This window comes from Salmo trutta, chromosome 18 (genome assembly GCF_901001165.1).
Source record: "Salmo trutta chromosome 18, fSalTru1.1, whole genome shotgun sequence".
Taxonomy (NCBI): domain Eukaryota; kingdom Metazoa; phylum Chordata; class Actinopteri; order Salmoniformes; family Salmonidae; genus Salmo; species Salmo trutta.
The window spans coordinates 29019150-29039754 of NC_042974.1; the positions used below are offsets into that span (position 1 = coordinate 29019150).

Below are 20605 nucleotides of genomic sequence, written 5' to 3' on the forward strand. Positions count from 1 at the left end.
ACAGTAGCAGGCTTTGGCTATCATTGATTAACAGTAGTACAGTAGCAGGCTTGAAGTGTAGTGAAACATTTCCAGATCCATTGTTTTGTTGAGATGTTATATGTTAGCAGATACCAATACAGTCTGGCTTTAACAATGGGATAAAATGTCAGATATCTAGTCAAGAATCTACTTGGGGATTTTATTTTGGTGTAAAAGTAGATTAGGAACTCTACTGTGAGGCAGACTGGATCATCCAGTCCATTTTCCTTTGGTATTTCCTGGCCCATGTGAGCGTTTATAATGAAAGGCAGCAAAGCACATTCTCCACCCTGCCTCTCTTCTGAGATGCAGAAGTGAAACATATCTGTTTTCCCAATAGAGTAATTGACACATGATGCAGATTCCACCCCCCTCACTTTCCCTATGACAAGGGGGATAAAAAAAGTCCTCAAGAAAATCCTCAAAAACAATATCTCAGTGAATAATGACTTATCTGGCAATTGAACCCCTCAACCCTTTTCTCTCTCCTATCCATCTGTTATTATTCTCAGACATTCACCCTCAGGTTGAATTTGAGTCCCATACTTCTCCCTAGTCTTTTCCCTTCCTCCCTCTCCTCCTTTCTTCCTTCCTCCTCCCTCTGGCTGGCTGCCACTCCTCCCAGCGGATCTGTGCCTGTGGTAGTGGTGTATGTTGTCGGTTGAGGCCGGCCCCCTCTCTCTCCTCAGATGGAGGAGTGAAGCTCACTGACACACATACAGACGCAACAAGCCACAGGCAGGCACGCTACCAGACAGACCGGCAGACAGGTAAGCAGGAGGCAGGCACCATGACGCAAACAGGGGACAGACTCAGCTCTGTGACAACAGATGCCTCCCACAGAACTGAATACTGAAGTTTACTTTGAGAGCCTCAGTGCAGCTGGAATAAGCAGAAAATAAGACAAATAACAAGACGGGATGAGGAGTTCTTGACTGCTGTTTTTTGGCTGAGGAGGAGGAGGTATTTTACACACTTTTTCTGTAGTTGCTGAACCTGTGGAATTACATCTATGAGCCAGGGGAGGACTAAAGCCAGCATGGTATTCAGCTGGCAGAAGTCCTTTGCCATCCTGAACCCCTGGAGGAAAGGTACAGTATGCTTCATGTTTAACCTGTCTCTATCTCTTGTGCCATCATGTTGTCTCATCCTACCAGCTAGATTTGCCAGCACAAATTGTAATTTGAGTGTCTGATGGATGTGTTTTTGTGGTTTGAGACAGGTGTAATTTCAGTCTGAAAGTAGAGGGTGTCTTTAGTTAAGAGCATTGGGTTGTTATGGTGTCAGGATTTTAGGAGACTGATAATCTCATCACATAGACCAGTGGTTTCCAACTCCTCGAGTACCCCAAACAGCACACATATTTTGTTGTAGCCCCAGACAAAAAACACCTGATTGAACTAATTGAGGGCCTGATGATTAGTTGACAAGTTGAATCAGGTGTGCTTGTCCGGGCTACAATAAAAATGTTTACCGTTGGGGGTAATCGAGGACTGGAGTTGGGAACCACTAACATAGACAAAAACAAACATATATTGACTCATATGGACTTTTTCTCAGTGAACAGAGGAGAGTAAAGTAGTATTGTTGCCTCTCACATACAGATGTATGATCTTAATTTAATCACTTGTTGCTGAGAATTTTCCTGAAAAGCAGGAAATGCAAACTTGTAGTGCATTTGATTTTTTAAACTCTTCTAAATTTGTAATTTCCACTTAGAAATTTCCACTTTATTTGCCCAAATGAAAAATGTATCAACCCCTACAGAAATGTCCATTATTTATAATCTACATAATAATTCACATTTCCTGTTGATGAAGGATTATTGTCCTGCTGTAGCAAACTGGCTCAAATTAAGATCTAGGGATGCATTTTGTGTAAAGTTGTGAAAAGTTGCAAGGGGAAGACAACAAATTTGCTTTGCTGTGAATCTGCAGGTTCTAAATTCAGAGTTTTACTAATGTATGTTCCAATAGAATGGATTGAGGAGAACTGGACTTGATACAGTATAATGGTCTCTTGATTAGAATAAGCAACGATATGCTCTTATATACCCTAGCATGGTTTTAATTTGGAGCCCAGACAGAACAATTACTTTTGCTTTCCAATGGCAATACATTTAATTACTATACCATCGGGGAGTGAGACATTTTTTTTTATTATTCTCATTTATGTACCATCTGTTTGTTATATACGATCCAAGCTAAAGCAAAGCATATTGTACAGACGTGCCACCAAAGATTAGGTTGACTCTTCAAAACTCGGAGGAAAGGGACATTAATAGTCGGTGCTGTGGAGCCGGCCTGAAAAAAGCTGTGAAACACGTTCATATCAATCCACATCCTCATGTCTGTGGTAACTGAAGAATATCATATTACATTACACATGGTAATCAGCAGACAAAAAGCTTTATGTTATATGACAATGCAAAACCAAGTGCTTTGACAAATCACATCTGATAAAGCATAATAGCTACAAATTGCATGTTTAAGGAAAAAAAAGGTCTGAAATATCCTGACTCAAAAACGTAGTAATCATCTTGTGTTTAGGACCTGTTAATAGTCACAGAATCTATGGGGCTCTTGTGATACAGTGTAACTTCTCATTCTCCTTCCTCTCCTTTATAATGGGACTATTCTGTAGCGTACAGGTTTATCTACATTCCAAGAATCCGCCTCTATCAGATAACGATCTCAGCTTATGTACAGTATGACCAACACATGTTGGGAAGGATTGTCCCCCCCTCAGATCCTCAATTTGTTTTGTCCTGAGACCGAGAATTTCCAGCATTGTTGTAGTTGTGAAAGAGCCTAGACTCCCCTTGGCAGGAATCATGTTGTTTGCCATGATCCTTGGGTTGGTAGAAAATAACCATTGTAAAGATAACGCTCACATTGTGTACAGTACATCAAGGCATTTATTGGTGTATTCTTGTGTGGCGCTATTGTTGTCTTCGATCCCTGTTTAGTTCACAGAAAGAGGATTGCAAGAGAAGGTGAAATACAATGACACTAATTATTTTTTGGGAAAAAGGAGTTTATCACAACTCAGGATATGACCCAGATGCAGACACAGGAGGTGGATGGTTCGGTTCTCTGAATATTTATGACAACAAAGGGGCAGGCGAAGGGCAGGTCAATGCAGCCAGAGGTTCGTAATCCAAGGCAGAGTCAATCAAGGACAGAACGGCAGACAGGCTCTGGGTCAGGACAGGGAAGACTAAAAAACAAGAACTAGAGAACTGGTGAAATGGGAAACACACTGGTAAGACCTGACAAAACAAGATGAACTGGCAAAAGACAAACATAAAACGCAGGTATAAATACACAGGGGATAATGGGGAAAAATAAGAGTCACCCGGTGGGGGGGTGGAGACAAGCACAAGACAGGTGAAACAGATCAAGGTGTGAAAGAGCTAACAATCAGAGACATCCTTGGGCTCTTACTTTGTACATTCACTCTGGCTATCTACTCTGATTTCAGAGCACTCTCGTCTGAGTGTGCCAGAGCGCAGAATAACTGATGCATTTACGAACACACCCTTTGTGTATAGCGTTTCCCTGAGCACATACTAAGGAATTATATCAGCAATGTTTTAAAATGTTAACATTAGCCTCCCTGTATTCATCCCCCTGACTCATAAACAACCAGGCAGAACGGCACACAGTGGAATTCACTGATATATGGAATGGAATCATCCTGTGAGGACAGGCTGAGGTATGATTCAGATCCTGAGGAATTTGAGCACCTGAAGGGAGTAAGGGGAGTACTTTACATGTTAACCATCAGATTTACTTCTACTATGTGTGAAGTTTAACTGTGTCTTGATGCCCTAGTTTTTCCAGTGTGATCCTGCCACAATAATTCATGATCACAATAATCAAAAGCCAATGGCAGTGTCGATATAGGATTCCTTCATCAAACCTCCAACAAGATTGGGAATCACCTATTTAAACATATTCATGTTGATTTGTGTTAAATTTTGAAGTTATATGTGTTATTTAAAAACATCACAGTTGGTTGGTGAGGGGGATTGTGGGAGGATTCAAACTCCAGACCTGAGCTGTTGGAGGAAACTAGCCCCAAGGAGACTTGACTTGAGTTCGCTCATTCCTGCCTTATCCTAATGGCGTCTGATAGTGGGGAGCGGGGTCCCTGCTAGCTCCTAGCTCGCAGTCTGGGAATCCTACGTAGGGTCGACCATCACGTCCAAGGAAGAGGTGTAATTGGAAAAAAGATACAAGGCCTGTGTGTTGAGAGGCATGGAGCTGAGAGGTGCCATGGTGGGTTTCCTTGGGGGATGAGGTGAGAGATGGGGGAAGGGGTGAGAGGGAAAGGGTGGGTCGTGGTATTTCACACCTCATCAGGGCATCTTGTTTCTGTCACCTGAACTGCAGTTGAAATTATGTTGGAAAATATGTTTTTTGTTTTCTTTCGGTCAATTGGATCATAATGGTGTTTTCCTTGAATTCTAAATGTGTCTCTTGAGTATTCACCTCCAGTTACCATTACATCCATAACAACTTGAGGTGGAAACTTGTATCAAAAAACATTTCATGACAGTGACAAGTAGCGGGCCTGAAGTTCTACCAGCAGACTTATGGTCAGTCCAACTAACCACTCAAAATGCTAACAGAGAACGGACATTCTCCAAAGCCCCCCGGCCGTAAAAATAGCACGCCTGTCACAACCTGTTTATGACCTTTCCACTTAGGATCCAAGGGGCCAACTGAATGAATAGATTTGCCCGGGGCTTACACATGCCTTTGCCCAGAGCCTGAGCTGCTGGAGCCCACCTTTTGCATTCGGAGGAGCACACCTGCTTGGGGAGATAAAGCCTACTTCCAAAAACACTAAGCGGGAAAACACCCTTTTCAGTGAGTGGGAAAAAAGTTGATTTGAAACTCTTCTTGGCTTAGTTTAATTAACGGGAGAATTTCAGTAGAAATATACTGTACATGCTCAACCTAACAACATCTGTCATGCTCTAGTTGTAAATCATCTGTTTGTTGGGATCCCAACTTCTACCCTACTGCGAGAGCAGTAGTGGAATGTTGAGTCTGCACATACACAGGTCAACACACCTCAGGGAGGGTCTGTGAAATCTAATGAAGGACACACACACACACACACACACACACACACACACACACACACACACACACACACACACACATACACACACACTGCAGAGAGGAGGAATGGATATTACCCCTCCTTACAGCACATATTTTAGCCCCTCCCCAATCCAACCAGCTTCTGCCAACTGGCTGGCTGGCTGTGTTTTCCCTGTGAGGGAGTGACAGCCACCCAGGAGCTTAAACCGTTGTTCTCACAGTAGAGTGGAGGCTCCAGGCATTTGGGAGGGCGGCAGGGCGATCCATTTATCTAAACTCCCCTTTAGAGAGATCATTGTGAAGTTGATTATCTGGGGCTTATTTTTGTTGGCTAAGCTGATTTACAATAATCAACTGTGTGTCTGGAATGTGAAATTAATGTTAAGGGAAACACCTGACTCCGTCTTTTATGACAGAAAGGATGCTAAAGACGAGTCGAGGGGGGCGGACAGTGTGCAGCCTAATTATATGTTGTGGGGTTACTCAGCCTTACTGAAAACTGGCTGACTCAGCTGTCTGTTCAACTACAGTGTGGGATTTCAGATCTGTTTTGTCTTTCCGATGATGACACCTGGATGATGTTGACACTTGCTTGGGTGCAATACCAGATGATTTGAGGGATCAAGCCAAGCAGATTATATCACAATGGTAGTAGTTGGATTACATGGTTGAATAAGCAAGCTGACTTCAGTGTGTGATTAATGTCAATCTAGTCCAATTTCTGTCTGCTGCTAATTCAGAGGAACCGGCAATTACTTCATTTATGAGTAAGGATCAGATAGCATAAACAGAGAAAAAAAGAGGAAAACGTTTTTTCTCACAAAGCAAGATTGTTGTTTTTCTAATTTTTTTAACCAATTTATTGATTAACTTTAATCCATGAAATAATGTTTTTATTAATCTCCAGCTTTTATTAATTTCCACATTCTTGGTTTTGAAAATAGGTTCCTAGTTTCTTCAGTCACAGAAAAATATGTTTTCTCTTTAAACCTCTTCTATTTCCTCCTAAATAAACATACCCAAATGTAATTATTTTTCATGAGATGGCCCTAAACAATAACATAGTTTTAGAAAGGTCTAGAACTCAACATTCTGGTAATAGTTAGTTATAAAGTGTCATTTTGTAATTTGGGTGAACTATCCCTTTAACATTGGGTCTTTTTGTAAATGACCTAATAGCAGGAACAGCACCATCTAGTGGACAGAACCTGGTCATATCAGGATGTAGGATGGGACATAGACCTAACAACTTCAATTACTAATTTCTCTGAACAGGTGGGAAAAACATCACTGAATTCACTGAGAATACATAACAAATGGCGAAAAAACAATATTCCGACTTTGGTCCAAATCGGATGTTAGGTACTATATTTATTGAATATTATAAATTATAAATTAAAATAGCCAATTTGGGTGCAATCAATTATCTTAGTTTATCAGAGATCAAATTGTATTTAAACAAAATAATGTTGCAGGAATGGTAATCTTATTTGTTTCTAACAACAGAAATGATTTCAGAACAACTTGAGATGGTTGGTGTTGAAATCCTCGAAATTGTGCTTTTTGAGGTGGAACAATCCCACAGCCAGTTGAAACCATAACGTCTGGACTCGCTAGACTGTCACCGTTCATATGGGCTCTCCAGGCTGGGCTCACTCACTCAGAGGGAATAGGTTATTTGTCTGGATAGGCCAGAAAACATAACACGTTACTCCCTATGCAAATGTGGGTTCTGAAACCTGACACAGATGGGGCTTCCTGTCATTATAAGGCATGAGACCCTAAGGCGTTCACAGAGCGCTTTGCACATCAAAATGTCAATTGGTGCTGTTGAAAAAGATGGCTTGGATAAAGAGACTTCAGAAATGATTTCCTCTTAACTTGCTCTGTGTAGACAACCTGAAACATAGCCACCCTTTAGTTATTTGGTTTGCTATTGAGTGAGAACCTATAGCCAAAACCAGTTGACCAAAACCAGGTCAACTACTCCAACAAAGTCATTCCAGTACTTCTGCTGAAAGATTAAGGTCTTGAATAAAGAGTTTGTAAAACTCAGAAAACTGATTGGGAAATAGGGTCTCTACATATCCTGCAAACACAGACGTTGACCTATTTCTCTTGTTTGTATTTTACAAAACACATACCTCCACTTTATTCATACTCCTGGGCACTTACATTGTATTGCATTATTCACATTCCACGCTGCCTGGAGCTGGGTGAGGTGCTGTTTGATCTCTCTGAACAGGGAGCCAGGTCTCTGGGTCATTCATTGAAAATCCAAAGGGATTTGGATGCAGATTGCTTTCTCCTCAGGACAACAGAAAAAATGCCCCCTCATCAGCAAATCCCTGTGCTCAATTAGAAGCCCAGCACTGCCTTAAATACTAGTGCATATCAATACCTAGGATGTCAGTGAACTTCAAAGTACAAGGTGAATGACACCTTGTGAGAGTAAAACTTTGGCTGCTAGCATAAACATTATGGCAATGCAGTTTACAATTTGCATGCATGTTAAAGAAAACTCAGCGGAAATTGAGAAAAAGGGGGCCTAGCCCTAAGAAGTTAAAGAAAACTCAGGTGAGTTATTTTTGGTGGGACAGTTGAGGGGCTTTAGTTTCCAGTAGCAGATACAAACATTTAGTAACTTTCAACCAAAATACAACAGCCTACATGTTGTGCAGTATGTCTGTCTATAGGATGAAGTGCAGTACACTAGTTGTCAGGGCCGGCTCTAGTCTTGTGGGGGCCGTAAGCAAAATTGGGTTAGGGTCTCCCCACCTCATGGCAAAACATTTTAGTGGCCCCCCTCTTGATGGCGGAGAGAAAATGTTTTGTTTGAAAGTTAATTTCCTGTAATTCTGCAGATTTTGCCATGGGGCAGAGAGAACAAACGTGCAGTTTTACAGCAAATTTCCTGCAATTCTACCCATTTCGTAATGACTTATGCCATGTTAATATGATATCTGAGTGAGAATGACTAACAAATCAATGGGGGTCCCCTGGAGGTCAGTTTATATAGCTGGCTAGACTAACTACCAATAAAAAATTGTTTAGCTGATTGAGTGACTGTCAGTGGCTAATTGAGTGACTGACATAGCAAGAGAAAAAACGGGGTGGTGTATTCTACTATTCTTACTCTCAATAGTAAGTTGAGACCTCGACTGAGCTCATGGAACCGGCTCTGGTAGTTGTTATGCAGGAGATCATCAATGTTGCTCTTTAACTATCTACTCCTTCTGGTCTGTTGCCATCGTGTGAGATACACCAGTTCCCATTACACTCGTATTGATAACACGACTGACCATAGACTGACCTGATAAAGACAATTAAGAGAACGTCCGAGCGGTACTGCTAGAGGGTTTCACATGGACTGCAGTCTCTCATATCTCTCATATCTCTCCCAAGGGACCACAGCCTTATCAAGGCTTAGGGAGCCGCTGTAAATGGGTATACATATGAGATTTACTAGTTCTTTAGTGTACAGTCATACCTTGAGGACCATCCCAGACATCCATTTCCATACTTCTGATTGGACTGCTCAGGATGCAGGAGTGTCCATGCTCTGTGTTCATCTGGGAGCAATAGGGCTTGGTTAAATGTGTGTTTTTATTTGCAGTCTTGCTGTTGTTTGTACTGGTGAAACCTCTATTAAGGGAAGCACCATATGATCCTGTATAAGCTTTTGTTCAGGACTCAGGCTAGATCAAGCATTTCGCTACACCCGCAATAACATCTGCTAAACACGTGTACGTGACCAATAAAATTTGATTTGATTTGATCAAAAGGCTGTATACTCCAGACTGTTCAAGAATGACTTACCTCAGAAATAACTCACACTTGGACAAGTCTTTCATCTGATGTTGCTAGGTAATTGTTGACACAATAGGGCATAAACAGTGTTGAAGTACAGTGCCTTCAGAAAGTATTCACACCCCTTGACTTATTCCACATTTTGTTGTGTTACAGCCTGAATTCAAAATGGATTAAATACATTTTTTCTCTCACCCATCTATACACAATACCCCATAAAGACAAAGTGAAAATATGTTTTTATACATTTTTGCAAATGTATTGAAAATGGAATACAGAAATCTCATTTACATAAGTATTCACATCCCTGAATCAACACTTTGTTAGAAGCACCTATGGCGGCAATTACAGCTTTGGGTTGTCTTAGGAATGTCTGTATAAACTTTGCGCATCTGGATTTGGGCATTTTCTCAAGCTCTGTTAAGTTAGATGGGGAGTGGCGGTGAACAGCAATCTTCAAGTCTTTCCACAGATTTTTTTTCTGAAGGCACTGTAGTTGTACTTTTGCTCTGACCACAGTGGAAACAGTTGTGCTACATTTTCCCGGCATTTGACGAAAACAGGAAATACATTCCCTAGCCTCTACTGCAATAATTTGTTTTGAGAATACTGTCTTGAGTTAAGCCAGTGAAATTCTTTCCACATGTAACATTAGTTCTATGGGAATGTAATGTAGAAAGTACACATCTCATTCTAATTAAGTGGACATACCAAATGACACATGTACACCACATGCAATTTTGTCGATTAAAACTCATTCATGACATCTACTTAAATAAACAGTGGAATTTTGACTGAATGCACTTCAGTTGAACACATTGAACTCAGAATTTGAAAGAGAAAACGCATGTAGGATACATTTTACTGTATATGCTAGCAAGTATTGCTTTCTGATACTAATGTTAAAGTTATTTGTCCACCAGTGGAATTTCTGAATCTTCTAATATTTCCAAGAGGCCAACGTTGTAGTCTGGAAAACCCCACGTAACTGCTCCGCTACCTTGATTCACAAGCTTTGGCCAAAATCGGTAAATGTCAACTAACTGGGAAAACAAGGCCATTGTTTTAAATGGGAAGAGACCTGAGCCAGAACCAAGGCTGATAGGAGCTGCTATCTAACCCCATAACAGTATTATCACAACTGATTGTTTTCTCAGGGAAAACATGGGTGTGCCTCCATTGTTGTGGATGTTATTCACAGTGAAATAATAAAACAATGCGTTTCGTTTTGTGAGAAAAAGCAGCGAGCAAACAGGGGGGGAAGTATCTCCACCTCACAACCCCCACTAATATTCAAATGCAATTCCACGCTAAGATAATTCATTCAACTTAAAAAAATGATGGAAGGGTATCACTGTAATATGATTTATTATAATGTGATTGACTGGCTGCTTTTAAATCTGACACGTCACCATCTCCAAATAGTTTGGCAGTAGAATGTTATAACAAAACATGGTGGTTACACCTACTTCCAATCAGTTTTGTGTGCTCATCTCAGTGACCAACTTCCTGCCAATTTAGGTTTTAGGATCATCACTCAGCCTGAGCTCCTGTGAATTTGATCATCATTCTATCCATGTACCCTCCAATCCAATCACAAACTCTGCCTGCCTAATTTCCTAAGAATCAGCTATGGAATTCCCCTGGGAGTGTTTATACATTCCTGCAGCCCACCAGTAAAATATTTTAAATGGCCTACCACAACTCCTTAAGTAGATATAATTTAAGTAGGCATCATGTTAGGAAGTTTTGTTTTGTTTGGTAATGAGGTAATGTGGTAATGAGATTCAACTAATATTCAAAAGAATTCAGTTTAACTTTTCTTTAAGTTCTCACAAACGTTTTCTTCAACAACTCCCCTCAATAAAGTGAATGAAAGCACTGGATTACATCTTCAAAGTCCTTTTTAATCTCACATTTGCCGTGGCCAGATCTTCAATTTAAATAGCCGGTAGTCACCAAACCTCCTCTACTGTTGAAGTTTTATCTAACAGTCTACTATTATGTTATACCAGAAAGATGCTTGGGTTAGATTTGCAGCACAGGACTAAATAAATAGAATAAAGTAATACTCAGATTTAATTAAAACATATGAGATGCTCAAGGAGATGGTGGAGGTCTTCTCGGGTCCAAAAAGTTGGACCCGAACCCGAAGGGACCTGAGGACAATCAGACCAGGACCCGAACGGACCCGATAATACATTTTAAAAAAGGTGGGACCCCGGACCCAAACCGAGCTGAGAACAATCAGACCCGAATCCCAATGGACCCGACGACAACCAAACCTAGACCAATTATGTATATAAACCCTGGATTGCTGATACTATGTATTGGTCACTGACCACGTTTACATGCACACCAATATCCTGTTATTATTCGGGATACTCAAGTATTTAGAATTTGAGTTGACACGTAAACATCATATCCCGTTTACAATAACCTGAAAAAGCTTGTATCTCAGTTATGAGAAACCCGGATAAGATGCCTGGGATATGCTGATTTTAGAGGGGATACTGTGGCATGTAAACATCTTATCTTGTTTATTGTTGTTTTTCGCGGTCTGCGCAGGCTCAGTTTCGCATAACATGGGTGTTCTGTGATGATTTTTTCATCTGATTGTCAATGAAATCACTTTAAATAGTAGGCTACCTGTGCAGTTCCATCCCCTATAATTCCATAATAATTGATTTTGCTGATACTCCTTACTGGACCATATAGCCTACTGGCTACTTTCACCCCATATCTAGACAACTTTCTGATTTATAATTTCCGACATTAGGTAGGCCATTTGTTTGTCAGATATAGTTATATAAATGCAGCTTCTCTTCTGTCATAACTTGTTGACCCAGAAGACTAAATAAAGTAGTCCTCACCAGAATAATGTCTTACATCGATAGAATGAATGCATTAGAAATCTAGTCAACACTTGTAAAGTTGACTGTTTTGTTTAGGGCCCGGGGAGAAAACGCAATACCTCCAAAACAGATTGGTCCTGTGTAAAATGTCCAAATGTCATACGTTTGACCGGTTTTAAGGAAATGAAGAGCTGAGAAAACTATGAAATGCCTTTCTGATAGGACTTCAACTCATCTTGGGTGCATATTGTATGTGGTTGAAATACTGTCTGCTTGCTTAACAGTGTCAAAGATAACACATTTTACATGTGCGCATTCACATTTTCTTAAGAGATACTGAAAGAAAGAAAAAATATTTCTTCACTCCTGTTCCTGAAACAAAATGAACATTTGTTGTATAAATTTTACTGCAAGAAACACATAATTCTGCAGGAGTTAATATTATATTATGCTACATGTGAGAGGTTATAGAACTACAGTCAGTGTCCAGATTTCAGTTACTATTCCATTTAACCCATATTAGTTTAAATTAGGAAAATTCTGTTTATTCATGGATACAGGGAAACTCATGAGTGGGATATCAAAGGTCCAGCTACTATCCGGAATACTGTGCGCATGTAAACGTGTTCACTGAGAGGCTTTGAAGCCACAGGTCGGCCATATTGGTACTCCATAGTAGGAGCAGTCCTCCATAGGAATGAATGGAATTCTACAGTATTTCAATTAAACGTTTCAAAGACAAAATTACATGGATTTAAGTGTTTTTCTTGTTGTAGTGGGAACAGTTACATTAGTAATCTCTAATGTTTTCATATACAAAATAATAATAATGTTTAGCTCACATAATATACTTTAAAAGTATGCATTAACGTGTCTGCCAAGATGGAGGCACGGTGGCTTCAACACAGCAGCCCATATTAGTCATCTAGAGTATATATAATTCATTGACTTAGACACGACCCGTGTCAACAACGATATGTTTATCAGCCAAGTTGCTCTTCTGGTTAATGAATAGGTCTTAATATGTTGGCTAAGCCTTTTATAAGTCAATACATTCACCTTATTAGCATCAAATAAATATGCTATAGGCTATGCAGAGCCGTGGTCGGGTCCATTCGGGTCTATCAGCTGTAGTTACATAGACCCAATGACAGTAAAACAGGACCCGACATGGATTGGAAGGAAAAGTTAGAATTTTGGACCAGCTCGGGTCGGGTCTCGGGTATTCGGGTTCAGGTGGACCCATGAAGACCACTAGGAGATGGTGTTATGTACGTTTGTTGTTTTGGAATTAAACAAAAGGGGGGAAAAAATCATGTTTGTTTGAAACCGAGGAGTATCAGATTGCCCGTGGCGAGAAAGAAGAGATGTCACATATGAATGCACCTCATCATAGTATTAACCGGACCTTAAGGTCAAAGCTGGACAGTCCAGTGTAGGGCACAGATAAATAGTGTGTGTCCTGTGTACGCCCGAGTTAAAGAATGCTGGTTTGTATAAAACCAGTCTTCAGGTTTCATTGGAAGATCCTCAAATACCTCTCAGATGTATATTTTGAGAGTACATCTGTCATTCATGGTCAAAGGAATTGGACATGCAACTGTGAGACCTTTGGAACAAAAACACCATCCTCCTGCTTACACAAGAAGAAAGAATATTTCAAATACCATTTACTCTTGACATCCACTGTCCTTAAGAAAGAGATGTTGTAATTAGATGTTAGTGATGTTCTTAGGTATTCTATGTCTCTGGTCAAGAAAAGTACATTTTGTAATCTGAAAGAGTTTACTTTTTGTTTCACCATCCCATTAGTGCACCTGAAGCTTTCTGGCATATGGTATTTTTGTAGCCCTTAGAGTAGACTGCTATGCAACACTTGAAAACTGGCATACACTCGCATACATTTTATTACATTGGGGATAATTGTGAGTGAAATTCAAGTCACTTGTGGGAACACTCGAAATAGGCAACTCAGGTAATGCGCAAAAAAAGCTGCTTTACTAATTGTGCTTTTCATTATTCACAGGGAAGGGGGACAATGTGCTGGATAATGAGGTTGTCTTGACCAAGATGAAGCTCTTCAACAACTTCCATGAGAAGCTCCTCAACAACGCTGATGATTCTTCATCCACTATCTCCATGTCAGTATCTGAGCAGGACGTCTCGGAGCCTGTCAAAGGCTTGAAGGGGAATGCTGACCTGGATAACATGCCTGGACAGCCCCTGATGGAGTCAAACTCAGGCTACCTCTCTGACATTTTCTCAGACTCTCAGCTTCCCATGCTGTACAAGTTTGAGTCGGAGGACTCTGGAGTGGAACTGCCCAGTGGAACCAACTCTCCCTCCACACCCACCGGCTCAGAGCAGAGCTTTGTGGTCCACAGCCGGGAACCCTCCTATGACTCCTGTAACCTCAATACTCCTGTCCCTACCCCAGGTCCACTCCTCACCATTGAACAGTGCTCTGACACCAAACAAACAGAGGATATGAGAGACACACCATGTACGACTGTAGACAGTGCTGTGCTGGAGTGTACTACTGTGGAGTCGGGGGCTGAACTCAACACAGAAATTGAGAGGGTAGACTTTCATATAACTGAAAAGGACATAAATATGGAGAGGGCCCAACACAGGGCCTTGAAGGACACTGCTGAGGACAGTGACCGGGTTTCAGAGGACCGGTGTGAGAACAGGGCTGTGACTGACGGGATCAACTCAGAGAAAACAAGGTCCAAGAGCCAGTGCTCTACAGGGGCCTGTGATGATATGACAGGAGTTAACTTTGAGCAGCGGCCTCTGAGGAAGAGCACGACGAGCGACAGCCTGGAGGAGTATATGGAGGAATGCTGTAGACTGAGTGAGGTAAAGATATCCCCGCCCCCCACACTTGGTATTTACTCCCAATGTTTTATATTCTGTTTTATGTATAAACGAGAAAGGTTTATAGATGTGGAAATGTGTTGTAGCTATGCCATCTGTGTACTTTCATCTGCAGCAGTAAGTGTATTGGCTACTTGAACAGGATCAAGGACCTCATTTTTCATTCATATGAAAAACACACATCTCTTAAAATGATTCAAACCAGGGATACTATGGTGACTTACTCATTTAAACATGATGCCCTCAGTAGTTTGATGGATTTTGGGTGTGGACAACAAAGATCTGTACGTTCCCTAATTATCCCTGATTACCAACCCTTTCCAGTCTCTATGTCAGCAGCTAATCATGGGACCTCTAACGACAACACGGCTCTAGGAAAGTATTTCAGGGAATTTGAGTGTATTTAGAGAGAAATGACTAAACTTTGTCTTTGAGTTTACAAGTACGTGCTAGATTAGAACTCAGGTGAATCAAACCCATAGAGGTGAAGACCTCTTCATCACATTATTGCAATAAGATAACATCACGCTGTTATAAGATAAGTGCTTGTTGATTTTACAAACAGCACATGACAAGAACTCAGCTTAAATCTCTAATTATGGGTAAAAAATAATTAAATACAGTATTCTCATACTGAACATCCATGATAGAGGTGGCTGGTAGCCTAGTGGTTAGAGTGTTGGACTAGTAACCGAAGGGTTGCAAGATCAAATCCCTGAGCTGACAAGGTAAAAATCTGTCGTTCTGCTCGTGAACAAGGCAGTTAACTCACTGTTCCTAGGCCGTCATTGAAAATAAGGATTTGTTCTTAACTGACTTGTCTTGTTAAATAAAGGTAAAAATAAGAAGATGGCTATGACCTCATCTTGTCCTTAGTGAGATAGCTGAGCAACAACAAGCTACTTTACCCATTCAATAGGACCAGTAGAGGCACGTTCCCTTAATGAAAGCTTGCGAATGACAGCTGTGCTTTCATTCATGTTTGGAAAAAAATAAGATCTTATTTTTCATGTTCCAAATGAGAAAACAGTGTTGTCTTACAGAGCTGCACCTGACAGTTTTAGAGTTTTGCCAACCCATAATAACCTGTTTGATGTGCTGCTGTACACGTCACTATCAGCTCTCAGCTCTGTCTTTGATACGGCGTCAAATGCACTCTCATCTGAATGCAGTAAGGGATACGTGAGCTATAAAAGTTTACCGTGGACAGTTTGGTGTGCTGTGTCAAGCAAGGCAAGGTGAAAGTGATGCCCATGACATCTATGACCTTTTGACAATTTCCCAGGACACAGATGGGTATCTCCTCAGATCATATCTTGGATGACACACGAGCTGTTAGTTGATCTCACATCCTTTACATGATACATAAAATGTTCAACAATCCAATATTAATGAGCAAACTAATCTGTTAAAGAATTTGAGGTGGCCAAACTAGAAAAACTAGGCCATACTTCAAAGCATGCACCTCTTAACACATACTTCCCCATCTCTCCCTCAAAGACCTTTCACAACAATGTCACGTTCAAAGACCCAGTGAAGACAAGGCTGTATTATGGCATACAGCAGGGGAATCTTAACACAGGGCCTAGTAGCTTACAGACTGAAAGGAAAGGTGGAGAGGGCATGTGTTACAGTGCGGGGGCCTATTTCATGCTGCCGCATGTCAAACAGCACCTGTTCATCTGTGCTGAGTGACTGTGCAGATGACTGTGGTGATATTGTCCTGGAGAACCAGCCAGCCAGCCAGCTCCCCTCTCTCTCTCTCTCTCTCTCATCTGGGTCTTGCCGCTCCCTGGGCCCAGAGCTGGACGGTCTACCTGGACGCATCAAACAGGTGTCAAATTGCTCAAATTACTCACATATTTACCTAGATAAAGCCCCTTTGATAGCCTCTAGGGCCCCTTTAAGGGAACTGCCGGCTGCCGGCGGGTGGTGGTTATTTTGGGGGGCCCTTCCATGGCTTACTTTAGAGGTGTATTGCTGACAGGCAGTCCGGCGGTAAAACTCTTCATCATCATCATCATCACTTGTCACCACAGCTAATAATGCCATTCCTTTGCCTGCCAAATGGGGCTCTGTGGCCCCAGGAATTTAGATATTGGAAGCCCCCCCCCACCCCCAGTCAAACATCAAAGGCTCTCTTTCTCTCTCCCTCTGCCCCTGTTTTATAGTTTTAAGTGGTATGATGGCCTCAAGATGGTCTGTCAATCAAATGTTTTGAAAAGAGCGTTCCCTAAGCATGCTAAACATAAAAACACTAATGTCAGTTATTGGTAACTAACACTGCCTTCTACTGTATATGGAGACAGGGCTGCAGGGCAGCGTAAGAGTGCAGAGCGCAGTGCCGACATATTTCACCATGAGGAGAAGAGGTTTATCATATGGATGTGTTTAGCTCTCTGATCTTCAGCGTGCAGGCCTCTATCCGTAGGAGGAACCACAGGGCATTCAAAGCATATTTTCCCCTCCGTTGAAGGATGTGTGGAACACTGTGGAATATGGTGTCATAAAATAATGAAGACCGGAGAAGACGGCAACCCCGGTTAATTAAAATGGCGGCCCTTTCGAATTCCTCAGCTGCAGCCCATAAACATGCACATGATGTACAGTACCAAACACACTTCCTCGGGACTTCAGATGCATTCCACTGATTCGTCTGTTTATGATGAGCTGGTCTGTGTGTATTGTGGTGCTGGTTCCTATATGCCCTTTTGCTCAAGGCATCTGTAGAGTACATGAGAAGTATAGCTGCTGAATTGATGCAAGACACCCAAGGACTTACACTGGTTATTGTTGGCAGGTAGTAAGAGCTACTGAGGTAGACCAGCGTTTTGGTGAGGTGTGGTTGGTGGCTAATTGAGACAGGTAGCTAGCATCATTAGTGTTGTTAATCTCACCACCAACCCATCTTTTAAAAAAATGTTTTACCTTTATTTAACTAGGCAAGTCAGTTAAGAACAAATTCTTATTTACAATGATGGCCTACCGGGGAACAGTGGGTTAACTGCCTTGTTCAGGGGCCGAACGACAGATTTTTACCTTGTCGGCATTTTTACCTTATCGGAATTACGTCATACATTCTGTCTCTCTGTAAATCCTCAAGATCCCCTTTTCCTGTCAAAGTTTGACAGAGCCAGCACTGACACACAGTGTTCTCCAAAGAGTGCCTTGGGAGATAAACAACAAAGCAGAGAGGCAAGAATATTATCTCAACTCTCTCCCCAGACTGTGTGCTGAAAATAAATGGGGCTTTCTGGATAGAAAACGAGTAAACGTGTACAGCACATACTTTTCTCCCTCTGTCTTTCTCCCTATCTATCTCTGTCTTTCTCTCTATCTCTGACTTTCTCCCTATCTCTGACTTTCTCCCTATCTCTGACTTTCTCCCTATCTCTGACTTTCTCCCTATCTCTGTCTTTCTCCCTATCTCTGTCTTTCTCTCTATCTCTGTGTGCATCCCACATCTGACGGCCAATTCCTTTCCAACGCTGTCATGTTTAGGAAAGTATTTTTTGGTGCGGTAGACGCAGTGGAATGTCCAGAACCAAGACCCGAGGAGAGTCTCAATTTTCCACAACTTTGATATGTTGGCATATCATGCTCATATATTCTATGTTGCATCTGGCTCACTTGGTAGGGCATGGCACTTGCAACGCCAGGGTTGTGGGTTCGATTCCCATGTATGCTGTCGCTCGGGATAAATGTCTGCTAAATGAATAAAATCATTAGATACTGTATGATATGAAAAATAGAAAAAAAAACTGTTGTTTTTTTATATATATGTTTCTCATTGTCAAGGCAATGGATGGTCTTGTGTATTTGCTTTGGAAAATGGACCTGCCCTTAAGTGTCATTTTAACACATGCACCTCTCCTTTCTCTCTATTTGACACTTTCACAACTTTAAAGGAAAGAGCCAAGTGAAAAGTCATTCACTAACTAGGCCAAAGCCTGGCATTTCCTCCACACGTCAGCGATTCCCACGTTTGAAACATTATCACCCCCTCACAACATAAGGGGCCAGAGGAAGTTCTGAGGAAGGGAGTGGGGACATATCATCCCCTCTCTTTTCCCCTCTAGTCCCCTTCCATGACCCATGGGGGGCCATGGAGGGGTGATAAGATCAGTCCCAACCTGCTTCCATCACCGCCTCTGCCAGGAAGACTGCTAATGACTACCTGTCTCATATCCTCTGCTCATTACTTACTGTGTGTGAGGAGGAATCTCCTCCTTATCTTAATTGAACCCCTGTAAAACAGAGCTGGGATGGCCAGGCTACACGCTACAGGCTACAGGCAAGAGGAACAGGCCCCAATTCACTGTCCACCCGACATATCATCGCTGAGGCCCTGGCCAGACACCTGCATATCTGGGGAGATAAGGGGAGAGCTAGGACAGTACTGGACATCTCCATGAGCCATTGACAAAATGTAATGCTTCAAAACCACTGTCTGGGAAACGAGTAGTAAGTCAAGACCGTGTGTAATGGGTAGAAGGTTCATTTCTCTGTCGGAGGAAATGAGTGATGTCAGTTCTCCTGACTGTTATGACTTTTTGTCCCATTGTTTGGCCTGCGTTTCCATTAGTGGACAGATCCCTTACTGGAGTTTCACAGAAGTGGCACGGAAAAGCCTTCTGGGTGGAGAAAGGCTTTGAGCTGAGCTTACTTCCTGCTTTTGTTTGGACACTGTGGAATGGTGGACGATTGTATAAATATTTCCTTTTCATATTTCTGCAAACGTGAGCATCTGCACCTCTCGGGCAAACGGTCACACCATAAAACAAACAAACAAATGGCACACACCTGACTTTGTGTTCCCACACCAAAGGCAAAGACTTAACCTCTGTTCCACCCCTCTCAAAGGCACTATGTCTCACATTGTTATCGCAGACCTTTCACTTACCCATCTCCAGCCAATGGCCTCATGGGCGATTTGAACATCTTCATAACTACCATGGGAATACAACAACCACCTGCCATCACCATCCATCAAACGATTAGAAATGTATGCGCTGCCACTATGGTATGTCGATAGATTTTGCAATACCGTCACGATGAGGCTAGACCCTAAGATAAATTCATATGAGTCACACTTAATCCCTTTCAGACTTTCTGACTCGTCTCCTCCCGGTCAACGATGACACGAAGCTAGGTGAAGACAAGTGGCCCACGCGGCAGCGGGGGAAATGTACTTACGAGTTTGTACAATGATTCGGAGTAGTAAAACAGACTCGGTCTATATGGTTCACATGTAACAGTGTTTTGTAAGTCATAAAATATCCCATAAAAACATGACTATGATAAAAATGGAATAAAATAAAAAATGTGTTGAATATCAGAGTGGATGGATAACCTGCCTGGCAGGTTACATCATTCATCAAACATCACCTTGTTAAATCCACCGATCATATGGGGCACCTTTTAAGACGATGTTATATCTGGACCCAAGAATTTCAGAGGACATAAAGATATTTTTATCACACAGGAACATTTTGTGGATTAGGGATCAGTAAATCAGTAGCCCTTTCTTTAATCTGGTTGTCAGGAATGATGGGTGATATAAACCTCTGGAATCAGTTGACCAAATATCTTTGACCACTAGTTCTCAGCAGTCAAGCTTCCTCTTTGTTCCAGATTGTGCGCTCTATGGTAGCCCTACAGAGCCCTAATGACCTCACTAAACTCACCAACCAAATTGTCTCTCTGTTTCCTCAGGTCCACCAGGCCAGCTCCAACCCCCTGGGCTCCGGACTGGGCTACCTGGAGCACATCTGCCAGCTCATCGAGAAGATTGGTCAGCTCCAGGAACACAACCTCAGGCTGCAGAAGCAGATCTGTGGGCTGCAGAAGGATGGAAGGTTGACCAAGACCAAAGAGGTGAGTCACATACAGACAGTACTATGCACTATGGGACCCTGGGAA

General features: G+C 41.8%; 1 protein-coding gene across 2 annotated transcripts in view; it reads left to right on the top strand.

Moving 5' to 3' along the window:
- The first annotated feature begins 695 nt into the window (after positions 1-695).
- LOC115153150 (uncharacterized) overlaps positions 696-20605 on the top strand; it is a 32389-nt gene continuing 12479 nt past the window's right edge. For both annotated transcript variants that reach the window (XM_029698247.1, XM_029698246.1), the window contains exons 1-3: positions 696-1112; positions 13830-14665; positions 20399-20560. In XM_029698247.1, coding sequence (XP_029554107.1) covers positions 1034-1112; positions 13830-14665; positions 20399-20560 — 1077 coding nt within the window. In that variant the 5' untranslated portion in view covers positions 696-1033. The remainder of the gene's footprint in view (positions 1113-13829; positions 14666-20398; positions 20561-20605) is intronic.